Genomic DNA, 13,765 nt, shown 5'->3' on the forward strand with positions numbered 1-13,765 from the left:
ATCAGCTTAGAGATAGTTCTGAAATCACTTCTATTCAAAGAATGCTTTGAGCTTCCAAAAACGCTCAGTTGTTTTCATAGAGCATCACAACCAAATGGTAAGGAAGGAGAGGCAGTATTCTTGTTTAAAGTGCTGTGGAGCAGAGCAGGGACTTCATAGATTCATAGAATCATAGAATCACCAAGGTTGGAAAAGACCTAAAAGATCACCCAGTCCAACCGTTCACCTATTCCCAATAGCTCCTACTAAACTATGTCCCTCAACACAACATCCAGTCTTTCCTTGAACACCCCCAGGGTCGGTGATTCCACCACCTTCCTGGGCAGTCCATTCCAGTGCCTGACCACCCTTTCTGAAAAGTAATACTTCCTCATGTCCAGCCTGAATCTCCCCTGCCATAGCTTGAAACCATTCCCCCTGGTCCTATCACTAATGACACGAGAGAAGAGGCCGACCCCCAGCTCACTACAACCTCCCTTCAGGAAGTTATAGAGAGCAATAAGGTCTCCCCTGAGCCTCCTCTTCTCCAGGCTGAACATTCCCAGCTCCTTCAGCCTCTCCTCATATGGCCTGTGTTCCAGACCCCTCACCAGCTTTGTTGCCCTCCTTTGAACACGTTCCAGGGCCTCAATATCTTTCTTGCAGTGAGGGGCCCAAAACTGGACACAGTACTCGAGGTGCGGCCTCACGAGTGCTGAATATAGGGGAACAATCACCTCTCTGCTCCTGCTTGCAACACTGTTTCTGATGCAAGCCAGGATGCCATTGGCCTTCTTGGCCACCTGGGCACACTGTCGGCTCATGTTCAGCCGAGCATCAATCAAGACCCCCAGGTCCATTTCCTCTACGCAGTCCTCCAGCCACACCGCCCCAAGCCTGCAGCGTCGCCTGGGGTTGTTGTGGCCGAAGTGCAGGACCCGGCATTTGGCCTTGTTGAAACTCATCCCATTGGCTCCAGCCCAGCTCTCCAGCCTGTCCAGATCCCTCTGTAGGGCCTCGCTACCCCCAGGCAGATCCACACTTCCAGCCAATTTGGTGTCATCTGCGAATTTACTGAGGGTGCACTCGATGCCCTCATCCAGGTCATCAATAAAGATATTGAAGAGGACAGGCCCCAGCACCGACCCCTGGGGAGCATCACTCACAACTGGTCGCCAGCTGGATTTGACTCCATTCACCACCACTCTCTGTGCCCGGCCCTCCAGCCAGCTCCTTACCCAGCCAAGAGTGTACCCATCCAAGCCTCTGGCTGCCAGCTTCTGCAGGAGAATGCTGTGGGAGACAGTGTCAAAGGCTTTGCTGAAGTCTAGGTAGACCACATCAACAGCCTTTCCTTCATCCACCAGATGGGTCACTAGATCATAGAAGGAGATCAGGTTGGTCAAACAGGACCTGCCCTTCATGAACCCATGCTGGCTAGGCCTGATCCCCCGGTCACCCTGCACATGCCGCATGATCTCCCTCAAGACGATCTGCTCCATAACCTTCCCTGGCACCAAGGTCAGGCTGACAGGCCTGTAGTTCCCCGGATAATTCAGATTCAGAAGCTGATTGTGGTATTACTGCTGTCCTGAGATGAGATCACCTTTGTCATTGCTGACTGATGCTATCCTGTTCTCAAAGGTCTCACTCCAATAACAGAGATCCCTCAACATCTTCAGACAACATCTTCCAGTCCTTACTACCTTCACCCTTTGAGTTTCTTAATATTTACCTTAGGTCTTGCTGTGATATTTAAGTCCCCTACAGCCATGGGGGTTAACAGCTTTTCCACCTAGCACAGATCCTGGCACCTGTTAGCTCTCAGATTTAGATTTTATTACCTAATAATTTCCCTTTTATTGTACACAACTTCTTGCTGACCAACCCTATCCCCTGAATAAAGACCACAATTCCTACACTGTTCCTCTGTTTAAGCCCTCTATTAGTAGCTGGAACTTAACTGTTTTTTCCTTTAAAAAAAAAAAATAATAAAATCCTTCATTTTTCCTTCCTTAATGGATTCAGCACTTCAACCACATTTTAGACCAGATGCAAAAACAATGCAAAAAAAAAAATATTTTTTTTTTGCTTGCTTTAAGTAAAACCCTTAGCACCCTACCCAACTTTTTTGAAGGACTAAAAAGCGTACCTAACGCCTAACCAAACACATGCAACCAACACAAACAAGGAGACCAGTAACCTGCCAGAGCTAGAATGCCTTAAACCAACTTACCGCTAAGACACAGCCAAACATCCCCCAGAATCTGCCCCTCGTCTCCTAAGAAGGACTAGCAACCCCCTCCCTCCTTAAGGGTCTTCTGATAGCCCTCTCCTGAGTGTTTTTATCCCCTGCAGCTGTGTGCCTTCTCAGCTGCTCTCACTAATGCCTCTGTTAACCCCTCCTTTGCCTGCTAGGGCTTGCAAACTCCATCCCAAACCGACTGCTCTTCCTCTAACCCACACGCAGGAAACAAGTGTGTCTGCAGCCACAGTTTTCGTGTTTGCAAATCAGTTACATTCCCCCGTCCTCTTCTGCAGGTTACGTGCATCTGATTCCTTTGGGCTTTCCTCACTGGTGGTGTTTTAGCTCTGTTCATTCTCATCTCTCTTCTGGACTCTGGGCACTTCACATCTCAGCAGAGGACACCCAGAGCTCCTGCTGGGCTGCGGCAGTGCTGAGCAGAGCAGGATTACCGCACGTCTTGCAGCCATACTCCTGTTTGCACAGCTTAGTGCAGTGTTTGCCTTTTTCACAATGGCTTGACACTGTTGACTCCTAATCAGCTTGTGATCCATTATATCCCCTAGGTCTTTTTCTGCATGAAGGAAACAGTGTTTTAGCAGTTTTATTCCAGGCAGCCACATGAGAAGAAAATGACTTGAAGTAGCGTGAGTGAGATTATCTGCTTTGTGTTTAATGCCAGAATTGTTTACTGGTTTCCAATTAGTTACATGTGTACACTGTGTTAAGGGAGTTGCACAAGAGTTACTAATGCCTTCCTTTGGCCTTCACCTCCTTTATTACTGGTGGGGACTGGTACCTAAGAGTTGTTTGGGCCAATTTCCCTGTGTACTCAAGATTTCAAATGCTCTTCTGGAATTGCAAGGTTAATTGCTTGAAAGAAACCGTCTTCTAATTTGGATGTATTGAATTTGAATTGCCTCTCTGAAAAGTGCTGTTGCTGTCAGGAGAAGAACTGTTCTGTGATACATTTCTCTCTCTGAAACATTTGCTGTCGTTACAGAGGATATTGCTATTGATTGTTTCTTTTTTTCAAATGAGTCAACCTGAAGAAGCCTGTGGTTGTTTTTGTGAGTTGGCGAATGTCACAAATATTCTGTTAATGTCACAAATATTCTGTTAACATGAGTCCTGGACTTAGATACCTTAATGGGGAACTGGAAGGATCCCATTCATTTCAGAACCAGTCCACACCTCCGAACGTGCTCTTTTCGACCACATCCACTCCCTGTGCACTTTCATTTCCTATCCTCTCATCCCTATGGAGGACCACACTGTAACTTTGGGAAGGTTTTCTTTGCTCTGTTGGAGCCCTTACTCAGCTGCTGTAGTGGTTTATACCTTTTTGGTGGATGTGGAATCATGGCATTGAGGCTCAAATTGCTTTACCTCCTTTGCAGACAGATGAGGGTCAGGGATGGAATGGTTTTTTGCCTTGTGCTTCAATTACTGGGCAGATTTATGCAAAGTTAGAATTGTTTCCGCTGTCTTTTCTGAAAGGAATGCTTTTATACAATGCTGCATTTAAAAAATACATTAGAAGGAACATCTTTACATTTAACTGGTGAAACTTGCTGTTTGATAGAGCCCAGTGACTGTGGTATAACCACCTCGGTTAATACGGTTTGGTTTTGTTATTAAGTAACCAGTGTGAAACCCAGCAAAGTAATAATGATATTTCCTTACTTACCGAAAAAGTTTTATAAGTAAGTTGTTTGGGGGAAAATGTTATTTACAAAAGATAGCAAGATTTAGATAATGAAAATGGGCACAAGTTAGCTTTGAAATCCCATTTTCCTAATCTTGACAAGTTCCTGCGTACCACAAGTGATAACCCTCGAGAATCAAAGCTTCCACTTGAAGAAGACTAAACCATTAGAAGGTTCAGTTTAGGTTCTTTGCTTTTCAAAGCCGTACCTCTCTTTGATCTTCTTGCTGACTGAAGTGTGAAGCACTTATGAAATATAGTTATGCCAGAGAGCCGAGGATAGTAGGTGGAATTGTATATTTCCCAAGCATTCACTGCTTAATTCATATTGTCCACACTGAGAATTCTGCTGAACTTCAATACCTTTGGGAGGTTAAACTTCTTTATATATAAGTACAGGAAGCATCTGACATTTTAAGATGGGAAAATGCTTAAAGAAATAAATCAGACCCTACAAAGGAATGTATACATAGCAGGAACTGAGACGTGTGTAATATGCAGAGATCCACAAGACAATGATTGGATGCACATCTTTGTATGACATACAGACAGGAAGGGAAAAGAATAATGTTTTGAATGATGGATTAGCCAAAGGCCTCTGAAGAAAAGCTTACTGAATTGTGCAGCTCTAGAGAACATGGCAACATTAACTTGGTACTTCTTCATCAAGAACAGATTTCAGTAGGTTTTCTTTATCTAAATCTTTATACTGCCCTATAAATTACATATCTTATTATATCATATTATATCATACCTCATAGCTTATATTAATCTTACTGTGCTAATCTGCTCTGAAAAATTGGTCTTAAAATACAGTTTATTGTCACTAATTCCACGCTAGCTTTGTTTAATTTTCAAGCAAAGAATATTTTTTCCTGTAAATGTTCCTGTAAATGCCAATTCTTCAGACTCACCCTGTGTTATGAAATTCAAAGTGCTTTGACATCCACGCATCTTCAGTAAAACAAATGTTACGGCTTTACTGGAGTTAATAATTCAGCTGATGATACAAAGGCTACTTTAGTGAGCAGCTCACGCCTTACAGCTGTATTGGCTCTGCGTTGTAAAGGAGTAGTAAAGATGTAATTCTTGTCAGAAAATTGGCCAGATGTGAGCAGAACAAAGACAGGAAACTCTTCTCTTTCACTGAAAAGCTGTTACCCCATTTCTGTGTGCTTTCTATTCTGAATATAACTGGTCTCAAGGCCAGGGAGGCCTTTGAGCAGTCTGATAAATGTGCTGCTAACCTGGGGGACACCCTGCTCTGTAAGGCAAGAGGCCAACAAGCTGTGCAAGGGGTGTCCGTGATGCCTTCTTCCTATCTTTTCCAACAGTGCACTGCTGCTGGGCTATGGGAGGGCTGGAGGCACGGCCTGGGGTGCAGTCAGCGCGAGGCTCATGGCAGCGACGCTCCTCTTGGGCCACTGAGCCCAGTGGAAGGAAGTGTGGGAGTGGGACAGCCCCAGCTCTCATGGCTTTTCCTGGGCTTCACAGTGTTGGGAAGAAGCTGTGGCCCCGTGCAGCACTGGGGAGTGTGGGAGCTGCCAGCACTGCGAGGTGTGAGATAGGAGAGAAAGGTCAGCAGTCCTTTAGGCTTCGGCAGATCTGGCTGTATAATAATCCTTTTAAAGGACATTGTCAATTCACAATGATTTTGTGTGAATAAACTGAAAATCGTTTCAAGAATTAATTTTTTTTAGATAAGGTTATGACATCTTCTGTGACAGAGCTACAAATGGAATTTGGCTATCAAAACTGTTTTAGGATAGGCCTATGGGGACCACATTGTTGTGCTAACAGGATATAAGAGATGACAGTAAATTATTTCATTGTGTGGAGGCTCCTTGGTAACATCATCCTGATGCCATTAGGGCCTGCAATAAACCACCGTACACAAAGACTCTGCTTCTCCCTCTCTGTGGCAAAATACTTACTCATCTACTTCTGCTGAATACTTATTCTTTCCATAATCAACCCAGCTTCTTAACTTCTATTTAACTTTCCCTTCCTAAGTAAGATACTTCTTTTTTTTTTCTTCTCTACTGCTAGAGAGAGAAATTTTATTTCACCATCTGAGAAGCCAAGATCCTCATTCTGACTTCTAATGAAATAGACTAAAAATAACATTTTGCTAGCATTGCTTCTTGTGCTACATCCAATGCTCTGCCTATGGAGACAGGGCTTCAGGGTGTACAGGTGTTTGAACCCAGGATAAGCATCCTGCAGATATTCAAATATTGGGGCATCTGTGTATGCACACAAACAGTTTAAATTTGTTTTAAAACCTGCAACTGTGTAAAGTTGTATTTGGTAGTGGCTTCATCTTGGCTTCTCGCATTATTAGGCAGCCAAAAAACCATGTGTCTGCTGTGGTTATTATGCATGTCAACTTGAACTTTGACATTTCATACTGTTGCAGAACCTTGGTATGTGCATTCCTTTATCTTCCTTCCATCCCTGCAGTTGCTCTTCATTATTGTCAATGCTTACTAGTTAGAAAATGACATTCCAATTTGTTTGGGCCAATTAGCTGTTGGAGGGAGCAGGGATCCCTGCTCACTGTGTACCACCAGCCACCATCTACTGATTCACTAACTAAACCTGCTCCCTGACGCACTGCTTAAAGAAACAAATCCTCATTTCTCAGTTGACCAACTTGAAAAACTCCTCAGATTTTTGTGTCTTCCACTCTCATAGGACAATTAAAGGGGAAAAGACATTGTGTAACCAGTTAAATGAGAACTACTGTGTGAATTATAGCTGTAATTGCTTCATGTGCATTTTCATGCATTTAGGATGCTGCCTTCCTAAATGTGAGGGAAGAAGAATGCCAGCAGAGGAAACAGTCCTTGTGTTGCTTCAATATTGTGGCTTGCAGCCTGTCTGAAAGCATAACAAAGACTTGATTGTGCAAGTACCCAGCTGATCCAACAAGCAATGAATAAGTGAGCAATGGTCAACAGTGAAGGAGTGGATACCACAGAGGCAATTCAAAAAGGTTATGGTGCTGTGAAGTGAGGGAGGCATGAAATGAAATAGAACTACACATACAAAAATCATCGACCATTTGGGTTAGCTCTATTTTTTTTTATTTCCTCTTGAAATTGTTCATCCTTTTTGGATAAAATTGTGAAGAAAAAGATGTCTGTTAACTGGCAGGAGATAAAACTCACAATATAGAGGGAAGTAATCTCTTTCTTGTAGCCTGAAAGAGAAAAATTTAAAAATAGCAGCTGATCTGAGTGATGAATGAGATCTCCAGAATTCTGCTTAGAAGACTTGTTGGCTAGAGATAGGTCACTGCAGGGAAAAGAGATAGAGACTGTCAGACCTGTGTGTGTTTGGGTGCCCATAAGGCCCAACCTGGTCTTGTGAGCATGAGGTTAAGAAAGATTTGTACCTAACAGGAGATTTCCTGCAGCTCTTCCTGGGCTCATGAGATCAGCAGTTTCCTTTTACTTCAAAACCCTGCACGAGTCTTTTTGTTCCTGAATAGATTTGATCATATTTTCAGCCAGAATCCTGTCTAAGAAAGCAGCAGATATAGAGACGTGTTTCCTCTCTGCTGTCTTAATGTACTTTGAGTGCTTCCATCCAAAATCACCAAGCTAGGAACTTCAGAATTCCTTCCAAAAGCATTGAAAGAAGGAAAATGTGCTTGACCACAGCATAGTCTAAAAGTAAGAAGATTTATTCTGGCATCACAGTGTTTCTGAGTGCAGGTACCTTCTCATTTCCCAGTCACTGCATGTCAGTTTTCATTAGAGGTGATAGCTTGCCCCTGTCCTTGGGCCATTCCAAATTAAGACCTTTTAGCCTCAACAAAGCGTGGTACCACACCTTCAGGCTTTCACGTTGTTTTGTCTTTGCCACTCTTACAAAAATAAATTACCCTGGAGCCATGAATTTGTGCCAGTTGACTTTCAGAACTCCCCATCAGCTACATTCAGAATACAGATAGATGACTTTCAGAGGGCCATGGAAGCAGCTGGGTACAGAGTTTGACAGAGAACTGAACTCGCCTCATCCTCAGCCTCCTGCTTATCACTGGGATAACTCTGTGGTCAGCTTTGCAGGCACCCAAATAACACCGTAATCTGACCTAATAAAGCTGCGGCAGCCAAAACATGCTTTGAACCAAGGAAAGGCCACCCCCACCCCTCAAAGGAACCGCAGCATCTCTTTCAGCAATACAGCGCTCGTTATCTGGAAACTCTGCAAAATATGAATGTTCTCCTCTCAGCTTCAGGCCTCTGGAGGAGGCTCCTGGCTGCTGGGCTGGGTGGTGTGAAAGGAACACGCAGGGATGCACGGCCCTTTGCCCCCTCCTTCTGATGCCTCTGCCCTGCAAACACTGCCACAAAGGAGCCGACTTTGTGAAGCAGCGCAGACACGATGTTGTGATCTGAGCCATTGTTTTTCCTTAAGCAAATATGTAATAATGTTGGAATTTATGGATTACTCAGACAATCCCTGATCTGCTTTAGTCAAAGTTAGTGGTATTTCTCCCAGAATGTCACTGATAGGAGCATTACACAGATTCTATACATACAGAGAGATCTTTCAGCTTTTTTTCTCTGCTAATGCTACAGAATTTACTAAGAAGTCACTCATTTAGTGAGTGATTGAGTTTAAAAAGAAGTGAAAATACGTGTGCTGTTAATAACAACAGTGCAAAGCTTGCTACCTTTTTTTTCTTTTTTTCTAGAAAAGCTGCTGATTTATTTGGGGAGAAGTTTGTCATATTAAAACTACCCCATGGGCCACATGTGGCTCAGGGAGAGTGCTCTAAACATTGCTCTTCTCAGATCTGAGGTGGAGCTGGGCTCGAAAAAAGTCTGCTGCTCAAAATGAAGTGTGACATTTGCAAATGATGAAGTTGAATTATTTACCTTGCTAGTTCATCATGTCTGCAAAAATATTCTCTTCCTTTCCGGTAACCCAGCAACGAATAAACAGTGCACAATTATTTTTTCACAATTTGTAGGGGAGTTGCATTAAAATGCATGTCAGTGTCTTGATTTCATGGCAGGCACGCAGCAAACAGCACCACGAATGTCTGTTCATCCTGGCAAGCACTGGATTTGTTTGGTATCACTTGCATCAGTTTGGTCTGAGCTCTGAAGCTGAAGGGAAAACATATTTTTGTTTTCGGACCACTGTTACAAATATTCTCTTTAGCTTGGTTTCTGTCAGAAGGACTCCTATCAGATTCTCTTGCTGTGCTTTGGAAACCCCGGAACGCACTTGAGGCTGAGCCTGCAGGTTGCAGAGCACACAGGCAGGGAACAGGAGAAAATGAAAAGCAAGAGCCAGCCAAGAGGAGATGCATCGAGATAAATATCAGCTCCACCAGTGGCATAAATTGCATTTTCTAAAGCAGGAAATTAATGTTCATTAGATGGTCGAAATAAGCCATCGTTCCTCTTGAAAAAGCGCTCAGATGAAACGCGGAATTTCGGAGGCCTTTTTGGCAAGCTTTCTGAATACCTGGGTTATTGTGAAATGAAAACACTAATTCTTGCAGATGAAGTGCGCAGGGCTATCCCCAAAACAACAGTATGCTGAGGCCTCTTTAGAGGCTTTTGTTTTTGACTTCAGCTTTATCCGGTCTCAGGCATGCGAGCATGAGTTAATGCCGCAGCCCCGAGGAGTCTCCGGGCTTAGGCACTAAATCCTCCGCCTGGGTCCCCGGGTCCTGAGACAGCGTTGCTGTGTGGGATGGCGAATGATCTCCGTTTCTTTGCCTTCTTTTGTGCTTTGTGTCACCTTTTTGATCCTCTCAATAGGCTGCGATTCCCTTGGTTGCTTTTCAGTTTGATGTGCAAAGAGCAAATTCCTGTCTGCCTGGGCTGCTTTTGCTTAACAGTTCAAGGTGTTTGGAGAGTGGAAAACCGGGGAGAAAAGGACAGGAATCACTGCCACCCTGGCCTGAGGAAAGCGCTGCTTTGGGAAATGTCCCTTTGCAGAAGGACCCCCTGGCCTGGCTCTGCCTCAGCTCTCAGATTCAAACCTCAAACCCTGCAGTGATGTGAGTGTCTCTGCTTTCCCTGTTCCATATCCTTGAGATGAACATAAGGACCTTGGGGAGAAAGGAACATTCATCTGCCAGCAACTGGAAATGTAGAAATTAAAATATATATATATATATATATATATATATATATATACACTCATATATATTGGCCAAACTACGGATTTGTCCTGAATGTCTTTAAGAGTTCCAGCTAAATGAACTCTGCTGCCTGCAGGGGTAGCATCACTGCTTTCACATTCTCGGGTGCACTGAGAGCCAGTAGGTGTAACTGTGGGTACATCTACTGCTTTGGCCACATCACAAGTCCGGGCATCTCCACTTCCTTCTTTATTTTGATGTTCTGTCTTGTAATTACCATATCCAAATACATGCACTTTTTCCGGAGGTTTTCTGTTTATCAGACAATTAGGCACTGAAAGCACTGAGGTCTCACTTCCGTGCCTACAGCAACACCCATTGATTTGGGTGGGAGCTACCTGTGCTGCTGATGCAGACATCCAGGGGTCTGGCAGCTGCAGAGCTGCCAAGGAAGAGGGGCTGCCTTGTTCCCTGCCCCCTCCTCCAATGCTTCTGCACTGCTGCCTTGCTCCACAGCGACACTTTTACATCAGAAATCCCATTGTCCTATGGCTTATTTCAGGCATGCAGCTAACGAGTTCTTCACAGACAGAGTGGTGAGGTGCTGGAACAGCTGCCCAGAGAGGCTGTGGATGCTGTATCCTTGGAGGTGTTCAAGGCCTGGTTGGGTGGGGAACTGGGCAGCCCCGTCTGGTATTAAATGTGGAGGTTGGTGGCCCTGCCTGTGGCAGGGGGGGTTGGAGATTCATGATCCTTGAGGTCTCTTCTAACCTGAGCCATTCTGTGATTCTGTGATTGGCTTCTTCTAATTTTTCTTGAATTTTTCTTTGTTTTCTGTTATGCTCCAAAATTTTCCATTAAAAGCAAACAAGCTTTTAATCCAGCAGATCAAAACTAAGAGAAGATGTGAGCAGCAGTGATTTAGAAGTAGCAGGAACTATGCTGGGCTGTGAGTAGCAACAGAGGTAAGCAGGAATAAGGAGGGTGCAATTACGGATGAGTACTTCCATTACTAATTTTAATTTCATGAGAGCAATAACTCTGTCCCCCTCACTGCACACAAAGGCTTCCCACTGCCTATTCTGCTGCTGAACGCCTCTCTCTTTCATTATTCTGCTTACTCCTCTCTGTCCACTGGATTCACCTTACAAATGGTATTTATTTAATATTGCTCCTGTATTAATTGTCTCTCTGCGACTCGTTTGAATCCTTCTCCAGTTTTCCTGCCTTCTGCTTTGCCATGCGTGCTGTTCAGCTCTGGTTTTGCCTTTCCAGAGATCATCCTCCTTCTCCTTCTTCCCCTCCTCCTTTAGAGGCTCAGATTTCCCTTCCTGTGGCCAGCAAGGGGCTGTGGGGTTGCACAGGACCTCATCCACCTCCCACAAGCTGAGGAACATGAAAATAAATCAGCTGCCTGGGAGCAACAGAATGTGGGGATGCACATCAGGACCCACACGGGGCTGGGTAAGGACCAGTGAGGCTCTCCAGGAACCTCTGTGAATTCGGGACAGTGATGCAGAGTGAAACTTTAGCAGATAAGTTCTGCCCCACTGTTTAAACCAGCACTGCACGTTTATCTGAGATGTGCTTAACCCCAAATGCTGCATCTGAAAGCGCCTTCAGCTGGTTCCTGACTTGGCAGGAGAGCTCTGGCCCTAACACTCAAGGTCTAAAACACAGTTGTGCTTTGAGGAAGATGTAAATCCAGACCTGAGCTTGAGCCCATCTCTAATCACCGCTCGATTTTTTGTTCTCCACATGTGCACATTTGAGTATAAAGCAAAGCAGTCTCTCTCCATGAGCAGGTTCTCCTGTTCCTTGAGTCCTTTAAAATCTCCTCCAGCTTTGCCTGGATTTGTGACAAGAAAATGCTCAAAGAGAACTTGGAAGCGAATGCCCTCAGTGGCTGTGCAGATCCTCATCTTTTGAGCTGCTCCTTGAGGAGGTGATGGAGTTTTAGTGGGGTTTGAGTGCATGGAGCTGCTTCCAGAACCTGTGCCTCCAGTTCTGCCACCTTAGAACTTTAGGCCAGCCTAATAACTCAGCAACTTCTGCTTTTGGGCAGCGTGAAGCCTTCATTGCAGAGGATTTATGTTTCCTTTTGATATTATACAGTATTTTTCTCCCAGATTTCACTGAAGTTTTGCTCTTTCTGAATTGTAAATGCAAAAAAAAAAAAAAAAAAAATTACTGTTCAGAATGTTCTCTCTTGAAAAGATGTTTGCTTTTCACAGCTCAAACAGAAAACAGCTCAGTGCATCCAAAAGCTGCCTCACCCTTTGAGCGTGTTCCCAGATCTCAGCCAAGAGCACTACTATGGAATAGCTGTGAGTAGCCGGAAGAGCATTGTGGGGATTGAGATGCAAATGAGCGAACCGAGCAGCCCCTTCTGCGGAGGTTCCCTATCTCCTTCTGCCCCTCACTTCGGAACTGGGGAGGCTTAACCTGGGCGCCGCGCTCCGCAGCCGCAGCCTCTGCTGTGCTCATTTTTAAGTCTCCTCAGCGTCGGTCTGATGTCAGCATCACCAAGGCCCGGAGACAACAATGCTTGCAAAGCCCCCGCCTTGTCATTGCTGCCCCGAGCACCCAGCACTGAGGCCGCTGCCTTAAATCAGCTGAAACGAGGGGCGAAGGGAAGCCAAAGGCGCCGCAGAATAGCACTCTCTATTCCAACGCCTGAAAAGTTCCCAGTTTTTGGGCAGTTTCAAAAGTTCCAGTGTAATGTGAGCGGCTGCCCAGGCACTTGTTTGTTTTACCAAACGCAGAGAGTTGGAGCGCTGCGGAGGGAATCGGATCCGGGGGGCTGGGGGGCATTCAGAGGGTTGTACACATAAACACACTGAGGAATAAAGCAATATGGTGTTTGCTCTGTATGCTTTTCTTTCCAGTGGCGGGGCAGGAAGGAAAACATTCTAACAAAACCTCCTTCTAAAGAAATAACCGAGGCTCAGAGCCCTGAAGCTGTGCGGCCGCACATAAGAAGGAGAACGGGGCGTTTTGCACCATTGCGTGTTGCCATCGCGTCCCTGCGTGCTGATTGCATCTTTACATGCACTGCATCATTTGACATAATTGCTGCAATTATGTTAATACCTCATAAGCAACAGGACACTACCTGTGATTTGCAAAACAATAACAACAACCAAAAAAAAACCTGACTCGAAAAGCTGAGCCTGCAAATGGAAAGGGATGCAGTGCTGAGGATGCCCTCCTGTTCCCGCAGCAGGCAGCTCCGAGCTGCACCATCCCTCTACGTGTTATAAAAGGCACCAAGGAGGGTAACACCAAACTGTGAGCCTGCTGTATGTGTTTAATGCTCCTCCGTGAACTCTCACCCAGAAAAAGCCCCACAGTGCCCTGCCCTGAGCAGTGACAGACACTTGAAAGAACAACGGGACACTGAGAAACGCAGTGATCTGGAAGTGCGTTAACCCCTCTTCTATCTGTGGCTGTAGAATTGTATTATATCAACCTCACTCCCCTTGAAAAGAACACTCAGGGCTGAGTGCTGTCTGTGTGCTGTGGGATCTTCCCCACACTTCCCCACATTCAGTTGCCCCCTCCCCCCTCCCCCCCCCGCCCCGTTTTGTGGCTTTGGGGCTCTCCCACCTTGGAAAGCATTTCTATGCTGCTGGTGTCCTGCAGGAGGGGATTTAAGCATCCCAAGTCAACTGTGGATTAAACAGGGGCATTAAACAAGACACGGTGGTATCCAGAG

At 45.1% G+C, this 13,765-nt stretch overlaps 1 protein-coding gene across 1 annotated transcript in view; it reads right to left on the bottom strand.

Annotated features, from left to right (window-relative positions):
* The window catches only part of B3GNTL1 (UDP-GlcNAc:betaGal beta-1,3-N-acetylglucosaminyltransferase like 1), a 117,104-nt gene extending 114,817 nt beyond the window's left edge, over positions 1–2,287 (bottom strand). Inside the window, exon 1 of the mRNA XM_042883984.1 lies at positions 2,216–2,287. Coding sequence (XP_042739918.1) covers positions 2,216–2,236 — 21 coding nt within the window. The 5' untranslated portion in view covers positions 2,237–2,287. The remainder of the gene's footprint in view (positions 1–2,215) is intronic.
* Between the last annotated feature and the right edge of the window lie 11,478 nt (positions 2,288–13,765).

This window comes from Lagopus leucura, unplaced genomic scaffold, assembly GCF_019238085.1.
Source record: "Lagopus leucura isolate 7727_CA_CO unplaced genomic scaffold, USGS_WTPT01 Super-Scaffold_100040, whole genome shotgun sequence".
Classification (NCBI taxonomy): domain Eukaryota; kingdom Metazoa; phylum Chordata; class Aves; order Galliformes; family Phasianidae; genus Lagopus; species Lagopus leucura.